The 23697-nt window shown below is 51.4% G+C and overlaps 1 protein-coding gene across 1 annotated transcript; it reads right to left on the reverse strand.

Moving 5' to 3' along the window:
* Positions 1-326: 326 nt before the first annotated feature.
* ABCC2 (ATP binding cassette subfamily C member 2) lies at positions 327-21230 on the reverse strand. Its single transcript, XM_085325749.1, has 32 exons — positions 21189-21230; positions 20450-20623; positions 19835-19960; positions 18043-18177; positions 17536-17658; positions 17090-17145; positions 16417-16648; positions 15615-15796; positions 14859-15036; positions 14097-14351; positions 13569-13634; positions 12904-13041; positions 12417-12563; positions 12013-12097; positions 11645-11711; positions 11309-11435; positions 10907-11083; positions 10153-10320; positions 9645-9831; positions 8670-8802; positions 8127-8232; positions 7595-7814; positions 6997-7151; positions 5039-5194; positions 4730-4929; positions 3628-3754; positions 3112-3213; positions 2873-3016; positions 2233-2391; positions 1899-2065; positions 1300-1494; positions 327-910 (listed from the first exon to the last, which is right to left on the reverse strand). Exons 1-32 carry the CDS (start codon positions 21228-21230, stop codon positions 781-783), a joined length of 4659 nt encoding a protein of 1552 aa, XP_085181875.1. The 3' UTR covers positions 327-780.
* Between the last annotated feature and the right edge of the window lie 2467 nt (positions 21231-23697).

A 23697-nucleotide genomic window follows, 5' to 3' on the forward strand; every position in this document is an offset into this window, starting at 1 on the left:
GGGGGTGGATTCGTGGGTTTTTTTTTTTTTTTTTTTTTTTTGCACATTAGAAAGCTGCCATCTGGAGCATGATCTTCTGTGTGTCCACACCAGTGTGGATCCGGGGCTCACCTCAAATCCAGGAGTAACAATAAGATCCCTTCTGTTTTCTGTAGGACAGGTGGAGGGAGAGATTCTGGCCATGACCATTAGGGCACCCACAGAGCCATATGTTTGGGCATTTATGTTCATGCTACTTGATTTGGACTCTCTAGCCTTGTGTGTCTGTAACCTCAGTGTACCACATTCCCCCAAGCACTGGATAGGATTTTAAGCTAAACTGAGGCTTATTGAGCATGCCTACCATCAGGCTTTTAGTTGGAAGACTGGAAACATTTACAAAAAGTAAATAAATTATTCACTCCTAGATTAAACTGTAAATTTCATTCCATAGTGATACAGTATCTTTCAAGTAGGTTCTCCTAGCCTGGTACAAAAACTAAGATCCGAAGGAGGCCACAGTCTCTCCATCTGATGGATGACTTCCCCTCTGTACTGGAATAAGTTAAACAACTGCAGCCCTCATGCACAGCAGGCAGGGTGTAGTAGCAAGGTTAACAGCTCACTCAGGTCCATAGCCTCTGTCCCTGACAGCCAGGGAAGCCATCTTCTCCCTTTGCTGCAGAGATGGCATCCTTTCCCCAGCTGCAGAGACAAATTCCTGGGCAGGCCAGTGCAGGGAGATCCAGGCACCTGCTCAATGAGTCCAAGCGTGTGACTGCACACCACACACTACTCCAGCTAGAGGACGGTGGTTTGTGCACTTATAATGCCAGCATCCTTTGCCATCGCAGAGAAGAGGCCCTGTTTCTGAAGCAGCTCTTCGGGGCTGTCATATTCCACAATCCTCCCTGCCTGGAGCACCATCACCCTGACAGCAGGGAATAAGAACACATGAGCTCCCGGGATCCGAGCCACCAGCTCCAGCCCTACAGCGCCTGCCACCACACTCACTCCTACAGGCCTGTTATGTGCTTCAGCTCCCAGCAGAGAAATGAGGGCCAGTCTCATTAGCTCCTGGTCAAGGTTGTCAACAACTACTCTATCGCTTTTTACTGTTAAGAAGCAGGATCGCAAGAATGTATTTCTCCCCACAAAGGCACAAGTAATGCACAGCCATCCTTCCCCTCCTCTTTTCTGCTCCCCTAGCAGCACTGCTTTCCAGCCCTGCCCTCTGGCTGTGTCTTTATATCTGCTGTCAGCCACCTCTTGCCCCATCCCAGGAGTCCAAAGGCCCTTTTACCCCTTGCTATACACTACCTGTTGCTGTCCATGATGGTATGGAGGCGGTGGGCGATGGTAAGGACAGTGCAGTTAGCAAACTCACTCCGGATCGTTGTCTGGATTAAATGATCAGTTTCCAGATCCACAGCTGCTGTTGCCTCATCCAGGATGAGGATCTTGGCTTTGCGGAGAAGGGCCCGGGCCAGGCACACAAGCTGCCTTTGCCCAACACTGCAATGAGGTGGGGAACATGAGTTACTACGCAAACAATGTACTCAGAATCAGCAGGGTGTCTGCAGGCCAAGCTCCCATACACTGCTCTGACCCCCAGCTCCATGTCTGCCCCTCTAGCCTGAACTCAACTAATGATTTGCCACTCCAAGCATCACCTCGCTGTGTGCTGCTTGCTGGACCACCAGTGATAGGTTAGCTCATGCTGACCCCCATGCAGAGAGGAACAACCCTGACTCCTGGACAATTTCTTTCACTCATATTCAGTCCCAAAAGCTTCTGTGCTTGCCCTGGACAGTTGCTCTGCTCCAGGGCTGCCTTTCAAGGCTGCTCTGAGTCCTCACTCACCACCATGGCCCGTTTAGCCTTTTTCTTGGGGCCAACACCCCAGCTCCTCTGCTCACCTYAGGTTCTCTCCTCCCTCACTCATAGGATGAAACAGCCCCTCAGGCAAGTCTTGCACGAATGTCTTCAGGTGGGCCAGCTCAAGGGCCTTCCAGACCTCCTCATCTTCATACTCGTCAAAGGGGTCCAGGTTCATCCGTAGAGTCCCAGAGAAGAGCACAGGGTCCTGCCGGGGAAAGCACAGGAAGTCCCTCCATGCTGACTGTGGCCACTCAGCAGGGATGGCAGCTACGGACTGCCCTGCAGCAGCTGCCTGCCCCCATGTTTGGCTGCAACAAACTGCCTGGGGAGGCTGTACAGCAGTGGGATGCAGGGAGGCTGGAGTCAGCTCACCTGAGGGATGATTGTGAGGTTCTGACGCAAGTCGTGGAGGCCAATTGTTGCAATATCCAAGCCATCAATGATGATCGTCCCTCCAGCAGCTTCCAGCACTCGGAAGAGGCAGTTGGTGAGGGAGGATTTCCCAGCCCCGGTCCGGCCCACAACCCCAACCTGTGGAAGGAGCTATTTAATCCAGCTGCCAGGGCTGAATAGAACAGGGCAGATGCTCTCTGTCTTCACCCTTCACCTTCTGCTAGCTCCCTCCATCTTTGTGGGAAAGTGTGTAGAACCAGCTCCACCCTACGGCCCACCAGCCCTGCACTCTGCTGCCTGATGGGCCCATCTCCCCACATGCTGCTCCTCTATGCTGTCCTGCTGGCAGAATTGCTGGCTCATCAGCAATTGCCCTGTGCTGGCTGTAGGGCTTGTGTAGGTTCAAGCCACAGACTGTCAGCACACCAGGGATGGGAGCAAGCATCTGTAATCACCATCTCCTAGGTCATCCATCTCCCTTGGCCTGTGCCCTGCAGCTTGGGAGTCACCAAGAGCAACATCCACATCACCATCCCTCCCCAGCCTGCAGCCAGAAGCTAAGACGGAAACACCTTTAACACAGTGTTGCTAGGCAAGGGGTGTAGCAAGGGCACCTCACCTTCTCGGTGCTCCCAATATCGCAGGTGATCCCCTGAAGAACCAGCTCCAATTCAGGTCGGTAACGGACTTTATAGTCAATGAACTGGATCTCACCTTTGCTGGGCCAGCCATGGGGTGGCCGCTTCTCTGTCACCCATGGAGCCTGGGGGTGCAAGAGGCATTACGAGGCTGTGCCCTGCAGTGCTGGCTAGCACTGAGTTGTGCAGCAGACATTTGCCTGGACCCTAATCTCCTCACCTCATTCTTCACCTTCGTGTACTCATGTATCCGCTCCACAGCCACAATGTTTGTTTCCAGCTCTGATGACATCCGCACCAGCCAGTTCAGTGTCTGGGTCACCTGCATGGCACAGCCCAGAGGATGCAGAGCTCAGTGAGACCCATGAAAAAATAGCTTTCCCTCCTCAGCTCGGAGACTCAACTTGGGCACAAGCATGCCTGGCCTGGCCTGTCACCTCCCACTCACTAGCCAGTGCCCCCAACCTTGCCAGCCCTTCAAAAGCTTTGCTGCAGCATCTGAGGCACAGGGGCAACATGTTCCTCCCCATAGCAGCAGGCAGCCCTTTGCAGTGGGATACGCTCTCCCCTGGCTCCATATCAGCTTCTCAGGCGATCCCCTCCCCACGAAGGACCATCCCAGCTGATTCACCCTCTGTGTTTCAGACCTGGATACAGCACCCTGCAACCAGCCCAGAGCCATCAAAGTGCTGCTCCCAGACAGCCCTGAACTGCAAGAAAAGCTTTGCCTACTCACGTTGAGGGCAGAGGAGATGGAAAGACCCACAATGCCACCCTCCAAAGTGCCCTTTGAAATCACAGCTAGAAGCGCAGAAAAGAAGACCACCAGGCTCCCAACGAACTCCAGACGGATGGCCAGCCACCTGTACCAGGAAAGCATGGCTGTGAAAGGCAGTGGGCAAAGTCTTTGCCTGCACCCAACACAGGAAGCCAGCATCACCCTTTCTGGGCATCAGGAGCAACCACCAGTGAGACCAGCATCACACTAGCATCCTTACCTAGCCCAGAGCTCAGCGCTGTACGCATGGTACCTGTGCCCATGTAGCATGTGATTTTTAGTCAGTTCTGCAAGTAGTTCCATTTTATTTGTCAAGATGATGGTAAAACAGTTCTGTGTTTCTTCCTATGTCATCTCAATCCTTCTCACTCCAGGAGACTCATCCATCCCCATCTCTCCTGATCAAGACCCCTCCAGTCACCTCATAGCACCTCACCAAAACAACCCCCCTCACTTTTGTGGTTCCCGTTAACTCTCCCCCTTGCCACTCCTCAGGTAAACCACCTCCATTCTGCTGTTGTGTCTATGCCTGTCTCTATTCTGTCTCCATGTCCTTTTCTGTTATCTGTTCTGTATGTCACCCTATATGTCCAGTGCTTCCAGTTCAGGCTTGATTGGCCTTCTAGTCAGCCCCTGTGTCTCATATGTAACCTCCTGTGCTGGTAACACCGTGTATCAGAGGAGCTTCAAATGGTACAAACCTCATGCACACAAAGCATCTATTCAGTAACACACCAACACCAGAGAGTGCCTCTATTGCACTCCCATCTGGCTTGGGCCATCTGGCCTCTTCCCAGAACCCACCAGGAACATCTCAGGCCTGGACAGGGCAGTCTGCCTTGCTCAGGCTCTGGACATTTCTCGGAGGCCTGTACTCTAGCATTCAAAATCACGCTAAAACATCTCCTTCCAACAGACTGTGGAAGCTTCCCTTTTCCTGTCCAGACCCTCACAGCATGTCCTGAGATCAACAGGGAGAACTCCAGCATCTGATGGACCTCCCTCAGCACCCAGGAGCACCTGGGCAGAGGTTGTGCTAAGGCATAAGGAACAAACTCACCTATTGGAGACTATCCAGGAATAAACACTTTTCTGGTTGATGTCCACAGTGCTCTCATTCTGCTGCAGGAACCGCTCCTGGTGTCCATATGCCCGGATCACAGAGAGGCCTGATACTGTCTCACCAAAGTGGGAGTAGATAGGAGACCTAGTAACAGAGTCCAGACGCCGTAGCTGGCGTGATGTGGAGACATAGAATCGCTGAAACAAAGGAGACAGCTCTGTTATCAACACAAAGCCACAAAGCCCAAAGGGACAAAGATATAGGTCTGTGCAGGGCAGAAGCCTCTTGCAGGTCCAAATTACTCACCAGCACAAAATAGTAGAAGATGCCCAAAGGAATGATAATAAGGGCAAAGAATGGAGTGGCCAGGGAGATCATGACCAGTGTGCTGATGATGGCCATGAGACAGGAGAGCCAGCTGCGGAAGGACATGGGGATGGTCTCATCTACTGTGAAGATGTCCTGAAGCATACAAAGAAGCAGTCAGCAACCCCAGAGAGAGGGAAAAGCCCAGAAGCACCAAGCATACGAGGTTCCTACACACCCATATGGAAACACAGTGTCAGATGCTTGCAAAAATACAGAATGACACTGAATTTGGTGTAGGGGGTCACAACCCTGTTTAGGGCCACAGACACTACTTTGGAAACAGCTGAACTAATAGAGAAGCTCTAAGTAAGACTCCTCTCTAGTATGGGTGCACTTTGGAAAGCGCATCTTTGCCTAGTCCCAGGATTCAGGATATGAAACTAAGGCAGAAAGAAGGACAGGGCTGACCATTCAGATGCATTCAGGTCTCCATCCATCCTCTCCTGCCACCACCCTTCTTTTAGGTAGGCATCATTTCCTCCCTCATTTCAGAGTATACCTAGCAGGCCTATGGTCTTGATCTCAAGAGAGATTTTTATTCACAAAATCAAGAAGCGTTACCAAACCAAGAAGTGCAGATGCAGTATATTAGAACTTACCTGCCTCTTTTCCCCCACTTTCTTTTCCCCTTTGTTTTATGAGTCTCATTTACATAGCAGAGACTGTTGTGAATCTGTAACCACAAGGACAACTTGATATGCCCTAAATAGCCCAAGAGCATGACTTGTTAGTCAGACCTCAAGCAGGTGCTCGAACTTTGCACAGGGCTCCTGTCTCCAGACTGAAAGTGCAAATCAGGCCCAGAAAAGAATGAGCTACACAGTCCATCCTTCTTTTTTCTGCTGTCCTTTTTGCAACCTTGGCATCTCCTCCCTTGAGGGATGCAGAATGGACAAGGGATCTAGCAGCAGCAGCAGCAGTTGGCTGCAGGTAACTCTGATTTTTCCCTCAAAAAARAGAAATGTGACTAAGGGAACAGAATAAGGAATAACGTTAAAATTTCCTTAAATATGTAATGTTTCCAAGTTTTTTAACTGTATTTCCCCCCCCCCATTCTAAAACTTGAACAAAAAGATAAGAAGACTAATAAAGATGTGCTAAGCAGCCCAATATCTCTGTATACAAACCATGGAATCACAGATAGGCTGGCTGGAAGGGCCCTGTGAGGTCTCCAGTCTGACCTCCTGCTCATAGCAGCATTATCCCCAGCACTAGATCTGATCAGCCATTGCTCTCTCCAGACAAGTCTCACTGACTTCCAGGGACGGAGGTTTCACAGTCTCTTTATTGACTGCACCACCCTCATGGTGAAGAGGTGCTCCCTAAGTTCATATTGATCCTCTCAAAGCTACCATCTGGGACCACTGCCCCTTGAATTGCCTGGCACTGTTGAGATAAGTTTGGCTTCATCATCTTTGTAGCTACATTTTGAAAGTGGCTGTAGGCTGTGAGCAGATCCCCCTTCATCTCCTCTTAGCCCAACTCCTTCCAGCTCTCGCCATGGGACATGAGCTGTAGGTTCCTGCTTATTTTAGTAGTCACCTCTGGACCCTCTCCAGTTTCTCCAAAGCCCTCTTGATCCAGAGCTTCCAAAACTGGACATAGCATCCAGATATGGCCTCCCCAGCACTGAGTAGAAGAGGTAACAAATTTGATGATCTGCTGGCCACTCTTCTCCTAGCATAGCCCAGGATGTGGTTTCCCTTATTCACAGTGAGAGTAATAGTGAGCTCACAATCAGCTTCGCATCCACTGTACCCTCCTGGTCCCTTCCAAGCCCTGACCTATGCTCATCTGTGCACTGCTGAACAGCAACAGGGTTATGTCACTCTCCAACACTCTCCAAACCTACCACACCTGCCAGAATAGACAACTCCTCCATGCCCTCCTCTTACCTTGGCAAACCTATTCACGATGCGGCCAGTTGGGGTTGTGTCAAAGAAGCTCATGGGCACATGCAGGATGTTGCTGAGTAGCTGCTCATGTGTAACCCGGGAAGCCTGCACAGCACCATGGGCACACAGGATGGTCGCAATGAATAGGAAGACAGCTGCAATGAAAGCACCAAGGAGTCAGTGCCAGCTTACATGGGACACTGGCCCCAGGCACCCTTTGTGTCTCACAGGACACACCAAGCAGCTCCAAGCTGGCAGCTCCACAGGGGGCCACTGTGCCAGTCCTTGGGAGGTCCCATTAACCACATCTCATCACACGGGAAGAATGTTAACCCTTCTGGAGAGGCTTGGGCCCTGGCACTATCCCCATGCTGGCTAAGGACAGTGACCTTCAACCTAAGGGGGGCAACACAGTCTTCTTGGGGCAGTTTACACTGGGCTCATGCTGATATCTGTCCCCAGTTCAGCCAGGAGCAGGAGGAAAGGCTGAAGYGGGCAGACAGACACAGTGCTGGACCTTGTTCCTTGCTGTGCAAGCTCTTTTCCTGATGGACCATGCAGCTGAGGTGAACAGCATCCCCTGTGTTCCCACAATCACCTTGCACTACCCCCAGTGCCCCAAAGACACCAATCCGCAGGTCTCGCTGCGCTGGAGGGTAGGTCTTGTTCAAGTAGAGCTGCGCATCATCAGTCCAGGCGCTGAGCCACAGGTTGGTTCCCACATAGGCAACGTACTCTCCAAAGTAGGCCATGGCAACAAAGAAGGAAAACATCCAGCCAACAGCACGCAGGTACCGCAGATACATGGAGAACTTCACCTGTGGACCAGTTCAGCCCATCAAYCACCATTCAGCAAGCCACAGCTGATAACAAGCCCTATGTAGCCTTGGGACTCCTGCCTAGCTGCCCACAGCACTCCACTCTACACTTTTCCTCCCTCTACCACCCTGATGGTGCCAAGCAACATGCCCACCCTGCCAGGGCCACCCTCACCCACTAGCTCCACACATASAGGTAGCACTGTCTCCTTTTGTGCCTGTTGGCTGCAATGGGAACAGAGACAGCTGGTGCTGGCTTTTTGGCGCCAAAGCAGGGGTCTTGTAGCACTGAGTCTCTTCTATTCTCCTTACCTTGCCGGTTTCCACAGCCTCTTTCTCAATCAGTTGCTGTCCCTTCAGCTTCTTGGGGGCCTCCTTCCTGGCCTCCTGGAAGGACTTGGTGCTCTTTGTGCTGAGGCTGCAGGGAGGGKATGCTTGCCATTAGTCACAGGGTGCTGGATGGCTCCCCCTCTCCTGGGAGTCTGTCCCCACGYTGCACTGGCACACCAGTGCCAGAGCCCTCCAGAGGACGTCCTGACTCAGGCAGCTTTGAACAAGCTGTGGAGGTCATAGGCATTTCCAGATATGATCACAGTTCCTAGCCCCAGCCGGCAGAACCAAGCCAGTGGTAGCAGTCTCAGGCAAGATCGCAGGGTGAGGCAGTGATACAGCAGTGTGAGTAAAGGCAAGGTCAGGTGCTCCTGAACCAGCCCACCCCCTAGTAAGAACAAGTATGGGTGCTCCCAGGCCCTTCTCTTCAGGAATCTCCCCAGTGAAGCTCCCCAGGATCCCTGCCTCCTAGGGAGCAATGCAGGAGGCAGGGGAAAGGGTTGCAAGCTCAGGTCAGGTCCCCACCTGCGACTGAACTCTCTCCGCCGGATGCTGGCCTCTCTCTTCACTGTCATGGTCACCACATCATCAGGCCCGTCCTCCACACAGGGCTCAGTGTCTTCATCAACCTGCTCTTCATCCTCAACTAAAGCAACAGCTATAGGCACAGGGGAGAGTGAGGGTAGAGTCAGGCACCAAGGAGAGGGCAGATCCCACATATCACACACCTCTGCCACTCTCATGCCCCTCTCCTCTAGCCCTGCACCCCAGGCTGAGCCTGTGTCCTCCCACCACAAACCCTGCTGCAAGCTCAGTATAGCAGGAGAAGGAAGAGACCCACTGGAGTACTGTGCTAGAGGGAGAACTGACAAGGCTAAAGGCCTGCACAGAGGCAGACACTGCTGCTGATTGATCACAGWGTCACTGCTGGAATCTCCTGGAGAGACTTGTGCTGGTTCAGGAAGTGCAGGACTTGATAAGTCATGTCACTCCAGTTCAGGAGCGTACAGAGGTTAAGCACGTCTGAACAAATGGGAGATGGGTCCTGCAGAGACAGACTGGGAGCAGCCAGGCTCCAGCTAGGCACCTGCTGAGCCAAGGCATGGTGAGCTTAAGCCTGACCTRAAAGCACTGCACCTGGGGGAGCTGAGACATCATGTTTAGAAAAAACAAAAGAATCTTTCTTACTCTGGCATCATTAAGGTGCAAAGCTTGTTGCCAGGGAAGATTATGGGAGTCATAAACACAAAGGAATTTAAGAGGGACTCAAAAATTAGATATGTCCTTTGGTAGGTATTCAGTGCAATGCCTGGATGCAAATTTTAGGCAGAAACTCCTTGAACTGCTGATTGTAAGAAGCTAGGAAGGATTCACAGTGGTCACTGCTGGGGTCTGGGCTGGATAGAGCCAGATCAGACCAATGAAGTAAGTTCTATGATTTTATAATCCCGAGACGCACACATCCCCTTCACTTGCCCAGCCCAGAGGCGTGCCCAGTACCTGCAACGTTCTCATCTGGAGCATCCTCTTCCTGGACACCGTAGGAGTTCAGGAACTGGGAAAATGCCCCCCTGTTCTCAAGCAGGTTACTGTAGGAGCCGTGCTCAGACACTGCTCCTGCCACCAGCACCACAATGTTATCAACCTGGGGCAGGAAACTGATACTGTGCGTCACCAAGATTCGCGTCTGCAACAAAGTAGTACTGTGGTTACTCAGCAGTGAGCATTAAAGCATTCCTCTCCCCCCAAGTCCTGGGCTCTCTTTCCCCTACTTGGGAACCTCTCTGCTTATCACTGCCCACCTTTGGGGACCCATTGGGCACCCTTCACTTATTTGCAACTCTCTGGACACCCATGAGGACTCTCCTTCCTGCTGTAGCCCCACCTGAAGGCCTGCAGGACCCTGTTCTGTCCCAAACAAGCAGCCTGAACCTTCCCTGTATGGCCAACACAACATCAGGTGATTCTTGCATGGTTAGTTCCTGGGGAGTAGGGCAGAAGCACTCACCTTCTTTTGCAGCAGTCCTTTTGGYCCCAGCACATGGTCAAAAAGGTACTTGCCAACATGTGCATCCACGGCAGAGAGGGGGTCATCCAGCAGGTAGATATCTGCGTTGCTGTACACTGCCCGGGCCAGACTKACTCGCTGCTTCTGACCCCCACTCAAGTTAATGCCCTGAAAGGGAGGGGACCTCCATGAGCCCCTGCCTGGCACTGGGCAACAGCTCTTTGCTCTGCTCCATACCCAGAAAGATCATGTTAACAGCTGGCTTGGCAGCCCTCCCTAAACACACTTTGCTTATTTTCCCCACTACAACACAGGTGTGGGTAGGCCCCAGCAGCATGCTGCACCCCACAATATGCCCTCAGAGGTCCCCAGGCACCAGTACTCCTTCCCGTCATTAAATTCCAGCACACTCTGGTAGTGGTGCAGACAGCCACCCTCATACGAGCATGCGCTGAAGCATCATGCTGTTCCCCCTCTGTGCATACTACGCCCCTGTGCATGGTGGGGGCTGCTTCTGCCACCACTCTCCTGCTGAACCTTGTATGCCTACTGTACCTCTCTCTGTCCCTTTCCTCACCWCTGTTACCACCTCCCTCCCCTTTCCCATGCATCCAGGGGCCACCCAGACCTGCTAGCACATAAGAGACACCTGCCCCTTCTCCCAGGACTTGCACATCCATTTCTCCCTTTCTGTGCCCTGCTTGCCCCATATTTCCTTGTCCCCACCTCAACCTGTAGTACCCAGAGCCAATACCTTCTCTCCAATCTCTGTCTGGTCACCTGCAGGGAGCAGCTCCAGGTCAGGAAGGAGAGCACAGGCCTCGAGGACCTGTTGATACCTGGCTTCATCCAGTTCCGACCCAAAAAGGATGTTGTCTTTCAGTGTTGCATTCTGGATCCAGGCCTGCTGGGGCACATAGGCCAGGGAGCCCTGACAGAGAGATTCAAGAACAGCTGTGTTGCTGGGGCACCAGTCTGAACACTACCAGCTCCCACAGCCCTGGTTCATCTCACTGGGATCAATCTGGCCCTGAGCCAGGAGGCTGCTCAGACAGTGCCTGGTGCGCTCACTATCCCAGAGCGGGCTTGCCCTGCAGTCTCCCTGCTGAGCTCCCAGCCAGCCCCACAGCCCCTCACACTGGCTGGCTCCTCTCACCTGGATATTGATGTGTCCCTTGATATTCTCCATCTCTCCCAGCATAGCTGACACCAACGAAGATTTGCCTGAGCCTACAGCCCCGACCACRGCCACCAGGCTCCCAGGTGTGATGTCCAGGGTGATACTGCAAAGACATGAGGGCCAAGTAAGCAGCACTACTGGCTGCGGCAGCCTGCATACCTGGGACCAACACAAAGCAGAGCAGAGCATCGCTGGAGGACTCGCAGCCAGCACTGAGAAGACCCAAGCACCATCCCCAACAAACAAGGTACGTGAGCGACCAAGATGCCCTCTCCTCACCCGTCTGGCCCCTAAACGGTGCAGAGCACTCACTCTCTTATCACAGCATTGCCATCCTGCTCCCAGGCAAATGTGGCCTCCGAGAAACGCACAGCACTACCTGCCAAAAGAGAGCCATACCTCAGGGCTTGGAAAGCTCCCCTTTCCAGCTAGCATGCTCCACACCACAGCCTGCCTAGTCCCTAGTCCTTGTCCATGCACAGCCCCAAACCCTCCTAAGCAGCCCCTTACCAGGTCTGCCTAGCTCCTGCCTGCAAAGCTCCATCTTTGCACAGTGTTACCCCCTATTGCCACACTGCCTCCAGCTTGGTTTGCACTGCCCGTTGCAGAGAGGGTCTGCACAGTGGAAAAGGGTGAGTCTAGCCTGTGATCCACAGGGACTGACCTGGATGTTAGCCTACCTGCAATGGGATCATGGTGAATAGCTGAGGTGTCCAGGTCTTCTCCACCCAGGTACCGCTCCAGTCGCCCAGTTGACACATTGGTCTACCATGGCAGAGAGAGAGGGGCATGTGGGCATGGAGCACAGCTGGGTGGTCTGGCAGGAGCCCCATGAGCAAGCACCCTAACTCAAGCCTCAAGCATATAGCCCCCACCCAAACACCAGCCCCAAGATCTGAGCCCCAAGTCCACGTCACATTTGTGAGTCCTGTCACACCCATTTGCCAACAGAGCCTAATATATCAAGCCTGGCTGCCCAAGCCCTAGGCCCACCAAACTTCTGAGCCCCAAACTCCATGTGCTGGTTTGGACAGAGGTATCAAGAGACCCCCATCTCCACCCCATGCCCTGTGTGGGGGCTGACCTGCACCAAGGAAGAGATGACCATGGGCAGCATTGTCATGGGGAAACGTAGCACATTGAAAAGGGAAATGGCAGTAAAGGCCTTCTGCGCATCCAGCACGTTGTTCTCATCCACCAGTACGTAGACAGCAAAGCTGGCCAGGGAGACCTGGGACAAGTACCATCAGAGAAAGTTGCCATCACCTTGGCTGCRTGCAGCCCAGACCTTGGGGTTCCAACAAGGCCCCTGCAGCACTCTCCTATTTGGTGCTTACCTCCTCCTCCGGGCCCTGTCTCTCCACTGTGATGCAGATCCTTTTACCCAATGTGCTGTCCTGCCAGCAGCCAGGACCCTACTCTGCCTGCTGGGRATCTGTCATCCTACACCTCCAAATCTCCTTGCTGCACTCCAGCTGAGGTCCCCAATCTCTCCCATTCCCMTGGACACAGGCTTATCTCAGATCTGATGAAGGTGTAGGCCAGGTCCTCCCCAGGCTGCTAGCACTCACCATGAAGGGGGCRCAGGTGAAGGCAAAGATGGAGATTGACTGCAGGTAAGAAAAATTCAACAAGTTCCTGAGCTCACGTGCCCGGATCTCCTTGATTCGTTTCTCAAATGAGGGCTCCCAGGCAAAAAGCTTCAGGATCTGTGGAGTAACCAGGATGAGCAGATGTTAGCCTCAAAGGAATGCCCATCTCCACACTCAGCTCTCTTAGGTCACAGCACCTTCAGCACTGACACCTGACTTGCTCAGAAGTCTGTTTGCCCACTGCATCTCTCCTGCCTCATCCTGGCCCACAGCTCAGGGCACTTCCTCACAGCTTCCCACTCCTCATCCTCAGCTTATCAGGTCACTGAGAGCCCCTCTGCCATCACAGCAGCCTGCTCCCCACCATGGTTCTCCAGGAAATTTCCTGGAAACCCTCTTTGTAGCTCCCAAGGTTTGGTCCAGCTACCCACAGCTCCTCCCCAGTCAAACTTTTGCAAGGTGAGGAAGCCAAGGGAATTGCAGGAATTGAGACTTGGCTGCCTCAGAGATCGTGGTCCCAAGCTAAACTACAATTCAGGTGTTGCAGAGTTGTAAAAGTGCACTGCCTCCAAGTATAGCATACAAGAAGAGGGGTGCCACAGGGGAAGGCTACAACAGCTGCCTGGGGACATCCTACTGCTTGCCTTAATTCCRCTGAGGATTTCATTCATTATTTTCATGCGTTCATCCTTGTTCTTCATGTTCTTCACCTGCAAACAGAAGGGCCAGAGGTCGCAGCTATGCCCAATTCTGACAACAGCTCAGCTCACCCATGGAAATACATCCAYGTTGCAGAAGGGAAGGGAATGGCCATCCCAGAACCCCAAGGAGCAGTGTCACAAAGCTGGACCTTGGCTCCCTGCAGCTCTGTTGTCAGCTAGAAACTAGAAYTATACTTTATTTTAGGTAATATCTTGCTTTCAATTCTCAAGGTTGTACTCAGCCCTGTYCAAGTTCAACTGGTAGAACAGATCTCATCTGTGTCCTGCTCACCTCACCCACTCATTGCCCCTCAGTTTAGGCTAGGACCCACCCAGCTAAAGCAAGATGAACTTTCCAAGCTGGAAAAGACCTGCAGTGTAACAGGGAAAAGAACGTGGAAAACAAGTTGAGGGAACRGCAATAGGCCTTAGGAGTTGGGGAGGCAGGAAGGAACTTGCAMCACCACTGACCTGGATGCCTTTGGCCTTGACAATCAGGAACCCGTTTATAGGGATGAGCAGCACCATCACTCCAATACCAGCAAGGACAGAGGGGCCCARCTCCATCCACAGAAATATGATGGAGAGGACAATTTGCAGAGGGCATGACCAGAGCTGGTGAACGAAGTTGGCCATGTCCATGAACCTCTGGGCATCAGCAGACATCAAATTCACAGTCTCTCCCACTGTGGACTCTTTGCGAGTGGCACTGGATACAGTGAGTGCCTGAAGAGAGAGAGAGAGAGCATAGTCACTGCTGGCCTGTCTGGGAGCAGCCTGGATGCCAGCAGCATGACACAGAGCAGGGAACTAGCAGGCCAGGCTGAAACTGCTCCTGGGTTTGCTCCTGGATACCATTCTGCTAACCATGTGTGCTCTCATCACCATCCATACACTAGGAACCACTGCATTGCTGGGGGCAAACACGTCCCCTATGCAGGAATCCCAGCAGCAGTTATCCTAGATCTTGCCCTGCTGTTAAGAGAAAGCTTCCCAGCCTCTGCTAGCTAGTAAACACACAGCTGCAACACCCATGTCCTGGGCAGAGCTAGCACCCCTAGTGTCTCCAGCACTTGGCAGGTATCCCACAAGCTGAGTTCTCCACACGTCTTTCTGGGTAGTAAAGAGCTTATACCCTAGTTGTCGTAGGTTGATGGGGCAGGCAAAGGGTGCTGATATCCCCYGCCCAGCTGGGAAGTAGCAGACAGAGGGTGCTGACAAGGCCATACCAACCTTCTTGTAGATGGCAGCCATGAGACTGGCACGCACAGATATGCCAAGTTGGAAGCACAAGTGGAAGTGCTGCTGCAGGCAGATGGACTGAATCATCGCTGCCAAGAAGAGCAGGATGGCATACAGGTAGCCTTGCCAGGCAAATGCCTCTGGATCTGACACAAAGTTGATCAGCAGCCTGGGGGGTAGAGCGACTCATGAGACACCCAACCTACTAAGACAGACCCAAGCAGAGTGCTCCAGATCAGCACATAGAGAGGATCCTCCTGGGAGCAGTTACAGAGACCCTATTCAAATAGCTGACTCTATGCTCAGGGAGCTCAGGTCACCCCATCCAAGGAAGACTGCATTTCATGTATAGCAGTGGGTCACTGCTGTCAGATCATCCACAGACACTCTGCAAAATACACTAGGCAGGTCCTGTTGGGCTGAACTGAACTGATACATGAATGGACCCAATGAGAGCCAGAGTCATTTCTAGGGAGGGAACACAACTGCATGAAGATGGAGGTAGGGAGCAGGGAGCAAGCCCTTGTCCTTGGTGGCTGGGAACGAGCTCGGATCAGTTCAGCTGTTCATTAAATTGCAACCCAAGAGGTTCTCATAGCTTTGGTGGGAGCAAAAGAAGTCCCCAGAGTGTGGAGCTGGGACATGTGCATGTAAGAAAGTGGTTGGATTGGGTGCTGCACATGCAGTGGTGAGGCTGAGTGGAAGGCCTAGATAGCACATGGACAGGGGAGGAGAGGAAGGACTCACTTCAGCAGCTGGGGGCTGACAAACACTAGTCCATCATGCACCACCTTGAAAGCCACCGACAGCAGGAGGTTTTGCCAGAAGGTCTTAAGCAGGGTTTTCAGCAACCAGCCTTTAGGGAAATCCTTGCTAGGGTCAGAGTCTCCTTTGGCCCTCTTTCTCTTTCCCTTCATCTGCTTCTCCTCCTAGAGGGAAACTCACAAGTAAGTAAAGAAGATGGTTGCATAGGCTTCTTCCACTTGAAAGGATGCTTCCAGGGCTATTCCCATAGCCCACAGGTCAGGCATCCTGAATGAGGCCTTACCTTTATCTCCACTCATGTTCCYTCTCACTGGTCACATATCATACACCCCTAATACTAACATCTACTTTCTTGATTCAGATGCTCGAAAGACAACTGTTGTAATCCCAGGACTAGCCTGACCCCACGTGACCCAAAGTCAGGCACCTCAGAAAGATCTGAGGCTGGAACCTGATACAAGGTGATTCTCACTCAGACCTCATTGATGGGAGGTATTTGGGGAAGGGAAAGACAGAGATAAGAGAGCTGTTTGCACTGCAGACTTGAGGGTGGTTCCTGATCTTCTGTAGGGCAGAAGAATGGAGACTTTCCTGGTCTCCAAAAACAAAGGGATATGCTCAGAATGGAGGAGACTATGTCATAGTTTCCCATCCTTGCCCATAGCCCTGCAGAATCAGGATAACTCAGCAGKGGTGGCTGCAGGGGGATGAGGTGACCCTATTCCGTATGGCTGGGCCTGGATCTTTGAGTCCCACACAAAGCCAGGAGTGGGAAGGGATTTACCAACACCAGGATATCTTGACTCTGGGCCTTGCTCATCTTGTTCCCATGGTCTGGGTCACTTTCCCGAAGTCTCTTCTTGCGTTTCCGTTTCTCCATTTCTGCTTGGGCCTTCTTTATCGTGGTCTTCATATTCTTCTCCAATATGGCAGAAATAATCTTTGTCTTGTCTTTATCTTTCAATTCCCAGAGATCTTCCATCTCCAAGGGCTTGCGATAGCCCTTGAAAACCATGCTGTGGGGCATAGAAACCTTCCCTCAGCAAGGTCCTCACACAGCACCTGAGAGGTAACCCTTTCTGCAAACACTGAGCCCTCACTCTCAGCCTGGCCCCAAKGGAGGAAGAGCTCCCTGCAGCTAAGTGGATCTCTTCCCTATTTGTATTCACACATTATGGCATGGCTGCAGCTTCACCTCCTGCTCCCAAGCAGCTCCGTCACTTCTCTGCTATGTGAAACAGGAGTGACAGATCACTGCTACCTGCAAGCTTGGCCCAATGCACCTGATACCAGTGTGCAGCAAAGGAAAAAGGACCTGAGCTCATGCTGCACTGACTGCACCAAATGCTCATGGCTCTTACAGCTACCCCAAAGCAGCCTGGGATGCAGGTTCACCCACATGACACTGTGCCAGCCCTAACRTGCCCCTGCATTATGCCAACCCCAGACCTGCTCACCTGGTGTACCAGCCAAAGGTGATGGAGCTCAGGAAAGAAGCTGTAATTTCTGGGTTCTAGGACACAAAGCAAAAAGAAGTGAGTACCAAGGGATCGCAGGTRCTCAGGTATAACCAGCTGTGATGACAAGAGTTGCCTCAGGACACTCAGCCACGAAGGAACCACAGAGATTTCAAACTGTGYCAGCTCCAGCCTCAGGCAGCCTCATCCCAGAGTCAGAAGTTAATCCGCTTGGACACACATGCAGGATGCCCCAGGCTGCAGGCTCCGGCTTCTGCTGTGCACCTTGCTGAGGCTCCCAGGCCTGCCCTCATGCAGGGGTGAAGAACATCTGCTGGGAGCCCACCTAGGCTAGCCAATTTGATGCACCCACACCCTATCCCAGGCAATGCCAGCTGAGACGTGGTACCCTGAGCCCCTTACCCAAACCTGCGTGCACCTCGCACCTTTTTGGTGATTTCCTTTGCTTCTGGGGCGATGTCTGAGAAGCCCGATACAAGGAAAAGTAGCAGCTGAAGCCCATAGGAGATGAAGAAAAGGACAAACCGTGGCACATCGGAGATCGGAGCCTGCAAGAGTGAGGAGCCCAACATTACTACTGGGGCCTGTTTCAAGTCCATCTGGCCCTAACAGCTGGAACATCCCCAGGACAGCACAAAAGCCCCTCTGTGTTCTGGCTCAGCTCCCATCCAGCCATCCCTCTCTGCTTCCCCCGGCCTTCTGCATAGAAGCCTATAAGGGGAGAAAGTGGTCACAAAGAGTTTATGCCTCCCAAAGGAAGAGGAAGAATTCAAAGAGCAATTCCTGCCCAGCTTTCTTCTTGTTCTCCAAAGTCCCTCAAAGCTCAGTCCTCCACCAGGAACTTCTTAGGAGATGAAGTCAGAAGGGATTTTCCTTGGGAATAGGGGAAAAAAAAAAAAAAAACATGGGAAAGCGCAAAGCTTCCTGCCAACCTTTAGTGCTTTCCGGATGAGTGACTGGAACGGGAATACCCCACAGAGCAGGGACAGGATCCAGAAGCAGAAAAGTATTCCTGAGTCTCTGCGCAAGCGGAAGCGTTGCGCATCATGGATCAGTAGGACCAGGAACTGGTGGGAGAAAAACAGTCAAAACAGCACTGAGAGGACATTCAGGACATTCAGGTGGGGCAGCAGGACTGGCCTGGGCTCTAAACATTTGTCAGGGTCACATTCCCTGGGACGCCAGTACATGTGATCCTCTGGGATTCACTGCCTTGGATTACCGAGTGTCTCGTGCCTGAACTCACTGCCAACTCTACATAAGCTTCAGAGTCAATTACACAGGGCAAAGGTTTATTTCAGGAAGAGGTACCTCTTCTGGGTTCTAGAAAAAGGTATCAGGCTCCCTATACAAAAAGCAAATCTGAAGGCAACTCAACATTACAGCAGAACACTGTTTCCCATTAGCTGTTCTCACTGGGATTGTTACCCTGTCCAGCTGCAGGGGCCAGGCAAAAGGCCCCTGTCTTCTCAATATTGCCTCCAGGCCAAGCACAGCAGTCTCCTATGGCAGTCCCTTTGGCTTAAAGTCTCTCATAAACTCCACATGTGAAACCAGTCGAAATGCCGAAGTACCAAGAACAGCAATCTGAGGTCTTTCTTTTACTCATCAGTGCAGCTCCAGAGCTTTATGACATTGTTAGGACTGTTTTACAATATCCTGTACGTTATTCAAGATATGTGGTACTTCTGCATGTATACTTGATCAAGTAAATAGGCTCTACTATGTCCTTAGCTTCTCAACATTTGTGGCCTAGCATAGGCCACCAAGCCTAGTAACCAGGTACTTTACCCAGACAAGTCCATGAAAGYCAGTTCACTCTCTACTCATTCTCCATGTTCCAGACAGCTTGTAGCTCCCCGGGGCCACAGTAACAGTCTGCAGAGAGCCCAGACTCATAGATCTGCCCTTGTCCTTTCTTCAAGGCCTAGAGCCTAAACCCAACACTGTGTGCTTCCCTTGCAGTGCCTCTCTCTCACATGACTGTCCAAAACATCCCTCCAGTGTCTTCTGCCTAGATACTCAGTGGCATTTTTCAGATCTCCACACAAAATTCAGCAGCAACTCCTGAGAAACTGTGAGATATCAGAGCAGCATAGCCTGCCATGAACTGCTCCTCGCACTGTGCAGTCAGTCCTCTGAAGCCCACGCTATTCCTTCCCTGCTCTACATTTCTCCCCAGAGCAGTTTTGGTTGTTAGCCCGGCTGCCAAGCCACAATYCCAATTTCTGGGGTCATCCCCATCACTTCCTAGAGAAGCAGCCAAGTCCTTTTTGATGTATCCTCACATTCAGCATYTTGTCTACTGTATTGCCTATAGCTATGTTTTGTGCAGAACTCCCACCACCSCATCCTGCCTTGTCTGGCCACATCTGAAGCCTTCCTCAACGTAGGAAGGTTACTGAAGTCTCTGCCAGGCATGGATTTGCTCAGTCRTGCTCACAGGTAAGGTATCTGTACCAGATTTAAGGAATTTAAGGATAAATGGAGGCAGCACTGTACAGTCAGATAGCTGCTCTCAATCTATTGCACACCAACCATATGCATGCAGAGCTGGTCCCTGCCCATCTTCCAAGAGATGTTTCCCTGGTAGATACAGCTCCCCACTGACCTCTGTGCTATGGACACAGCGGCCTTGCTGTCCAGTTAGGTGCTGCTTGGCCCCACAGTCTCACACTACATCTCTTTGGTGCCATAAGGCACATTTGCCAGGTGATCCCTTACCCAGGTGGCGATGTACAGGCTGGGGTTTGTGTACTGGACAGGCAGCGGCTCGTCCTGCCTCACGTTCTCTGTCAATGTCAATGCCAACTCTGCCACTGCTGTCAGCATCAGCAATGCAGACAGCACCTGTGTGGAGAAGGGAGCATTCATGAGGAGAGACCCAGCCCATCATGAGCACTAAGAACCACCAGGAGAGAATGTGGTTGGGGAGAGTCGCACTGCGCCCCACAYACCATTTACCACCTCCCCAACCAAAATCCAGCCCGGGAAAGCTTTCTAGGGCCCCCTGCAGCACTTCCACACGAGCACTGCTGTCGTTTCAAGCTTGGAGCGCAATGCCCAATCACAAGCCACCAGGTCAGAGGCCCCAACACACACCTGAGCCAACAGTTCAAAAGTATTTCCCACTCTGTCATCCTCTCTGTCTGATATGCCTCTTCCTGGCCTCCCTTTAGTCTTCTGTACCAGACAGTGCCCCAGCTCATTGCTCCCTCTCTCCAACACCTCTCCTCTCTCCATCCTGCTCCCATCTCCAACCCAGAGGCTCTCCGCTCACCATCTCTCCATCCCAGACTGCCCTAGCCTGCCCTCCACTCTCCCTTAGTCCCACTCCACCTGTTTGGTGATGTAGAGCTTGGTCAGAGATGATTTCTTGGCTTTGGATTTGCACATAGGCAGAAGCTGCCAGGGAGCAAAAATCCAGAAGAAGCCGAGGGGGATCCAGACCAGCACAGTCTGCTGGAAGCAGGTCGGCAGGTCGGCATCCGGGTGAGTGAGGAATGAGGTGTTCTGGGGGCAAAAAGGRCAGTCAGCCAAGTCATTCAGGACTGCCCAACCCTCACTTGACTCCCAGCCTGAGAGTCAGTGCTCCTATAGCTCCTATTCTTCCCATTTCCAACCTCATTGCATCCCCCTCCTCAACACCCGCCTTCCTGACCCTCGGTGAGCATTTCAGCCCCTTCAGCAAGGTCCCCCTCTTGATCAATCTTCCCACAACCACCCCTTTATGGAGCCGAGGCAGCCGCAGTAGCTGTGCTCAAATCATTTCCTGGGAGGTCGGTTGAGGGTGCCCTGCCTTCGCAGCTGGGCTATGGGGCTAAGGGAAGACGGAGGTCACTTGGTAAACTATCACTTGGGTCACTGTCTCATGGGTATCACCCAGGCTGCCCTGGCAGTGTACAGCACTCAGCATCATGTAAGCCCTGGCACAAATACCAGGTCCTCTGCCTGACACTGGCACTTACATCCACCAGCTAAACAAGCCTGTGCTTTGWGCCTTGGGATTTAGTGGTCTCTCTATTCACTGAGTGTTCTGCCTCAAGGATGGGTGATCAGGGGTGACACAGCTACTCACCCAAAAGACAGAGCCGCAGAACTCCTCCAAGGGTGCTGACATGGCTTCCAGCAAGAAGAGACAGCAGCTCCTTTCTCTTGCTCTGCCTGGTTGTGAGATCCCTAGGTGGACTTTTGGGATAAAAGTCCCCCCACACCCACTGCTGGTGTTGTAATAAGGTCCCTGATGACAGGCAGTTAATTGTTAACTTAGTACTATTGTACAATACCACAGACCAAAGCAGTGACCGATTGCAAACTTGGCAAACTACAGAGGYCCTAGAGAAAGGAGAAGAGGAAAGTCCCAAGACAGAGATACTAGAGAAGATGCAAGAAAGCTGTTGTCACATAGTCATTGCAGGACASCATAGCCATGGCTCAGAAATCACAGCCTTTATCAGTGTACACCATATGCGATAAGCTTGTGTTGATCCACAAAAGACAACCTACTTTGGTGCAACAAGCCTGCCATACACTGCCAAAAAGCCAAACAAAGCCTAGACCCTCAGGTGCCAGAGAGAACACTAACTCTTTTCTCATGTGCCAGTCCAAWGAGGAGTCCTGGGCCACCAGCAGAGCTCTGGACCTCGAGACCTGCTAAGTCAAGCAGTTGAGTTAACCTCACATTCTTCATGAGCCAGAAGTGGTTCCTTTCACCAACTTTTTCTTGTCTGCAGAGACTGGAGATTTTCCCATCTCTCCCCATTGCTTCTCCCTTTCCCATGTCTCTATGTTCACAGAGTTTGAAGCTGCATGTCATAGCAGTCGGCTGACTGCCAAGCCAAGAAGACTTTGAAATTTCTTTCTAAGGCAAATCCCCAATCTGAGTCAGTCAGAGGACCATTCCCAGGGAGGATGGCTATCACTAAATTGTCACCCTACAGCTTAGAATGGCATAGGGGAGGGAGTAGGGGCTGGTGTAGTTTGATTTGTCATGCAGGTTCTAGATAGGTAGTAGGTAAAGGGGGTAGATGGTCATGCAAGCTCTAGATAAGCAGCAGGTAAAGGGGGTAGATGGGGGTAGGGTGGTGGCAGAATTCTGCTGTCTCATGGCTAATACCATTASTATGTTGCTCAGAAGTCAAAGGTGATTAAATGAGTAATTGCTCAGGAATAATCCCCTTGCTATCAAGAGCAGAGGAAGGTCTGAAGTCCAAAGACATGATAATACAAAGGGCTCATTGGTTAATTATTATCAGCTTGAATGATTAAATTTACTTTTATTTTTGTAAACAAAGCTGTCCTAGGTCCTGGGTCCTCCAGGCCAGAGCCAATACACTGCTGACAAAAGCAGCAGTCTGATGTATTAGACAAGAAACAACTGAATGGAGCAGTTACTCCCTCAGGCTCTTCTCCATCCAGAGTGCTGACATGATCTCTGAGAGCTATGACCACATTTCTGCCTTTGCTTCGTGGTCCATATACTGGTCTATTCTTTCAGTCCAAGCCACAACCTGACCTCTAGAATGGGATAGTTGTTCAGATCTAGTATTCAGCCAGGCTGTACCTAAATCTTACCACTTTTTCCTGTTACTTTGGTACAATAACTGAGATTTTGTCTTCCCCATTCACCTTCACAAATGCAATCTTTAAAGAGGTCTTCGTTTCTCACAAGCTTAGTTCTACTCACTGGCACAGGCATTCCTGCTCATGGCCTTGCTCATATCCACCTGGAACGCTGCTGCCAAGAGCTCTCTTAGCCTGTYACTTGGTCTATTATCATCTCCCTATTTAATGGCAATGCTCTGTCCCATCCCTTGTCTTTCTTTCAATGTATGTCACTACCCTCACCCATTCTTTGATCTCTTACTCAGAGCTCAGGCAGACTCCTCAGCTCAGGACGCAGCCATCCTTACTGTTGGAAACAAGYACATCCACACTTCCTTTCTCTCTGCCCTGATGCCTGGGACATACTCCTCCTAAACACCTGCACTTCGCTGTCCTTCAACTCCTTCCGCAACCTTTCTTTTTTTACAATACCTATAAAACATTCACCAGGGCCAAGCCAATCACTCTGGTGAGATCTGTTTTAACCAGTAGCACACAGTTTTCCTGTGTTCCTTTGTCTTTACCCATCTGTCATATCCCACCTTTAAACTGAAGTTTTCAAAAGCAAGCATTGTTTCATGCCTACCTTTCTGAGGGTCTGGTCCAGGATGCAAGCTTCTACAATGCAAATTACAAGTTAGTTGAGCCTTGGCTGTTGATCTCTGATTCCAGGGAGTTCATTTCTCTACTTTTGCTCTGCTGTGATCTCATTTAAGTTCAAAAGTATTTTTTCTTTTTTTAACTTTACATAAATGGGAGAAATCCCAACTATTTGTTTATAAGTCTGGCATACTGTGTCAGCAGAACTTTCATGTTCATTGAGTTACAGGTATCTTGATCACCTTTATGACTCATGAACTCTCACATCAATTCACATAGATTTGACTGATTTTTATCACCAATTAAATAATTTCCTCCTCTAAGTTTGAATACTACTGACTGCACATCAGTAATGACTGAAAGAAGCACTAACACCCACACTG

This window comes from Rhea americana, unplaced genomic scaffold, assembly GCF_003343005.1.
Source record: "Rhea americana isolate MKP2758 unplaced genomic scaffold, rheAme1 scaffold_122, whole genome shotgun sequence".
NCBI lineage: Eukaryota > Metazoa > Chordata > Aves > Rheiformes > Rheidae > Rhea > Rhea americana.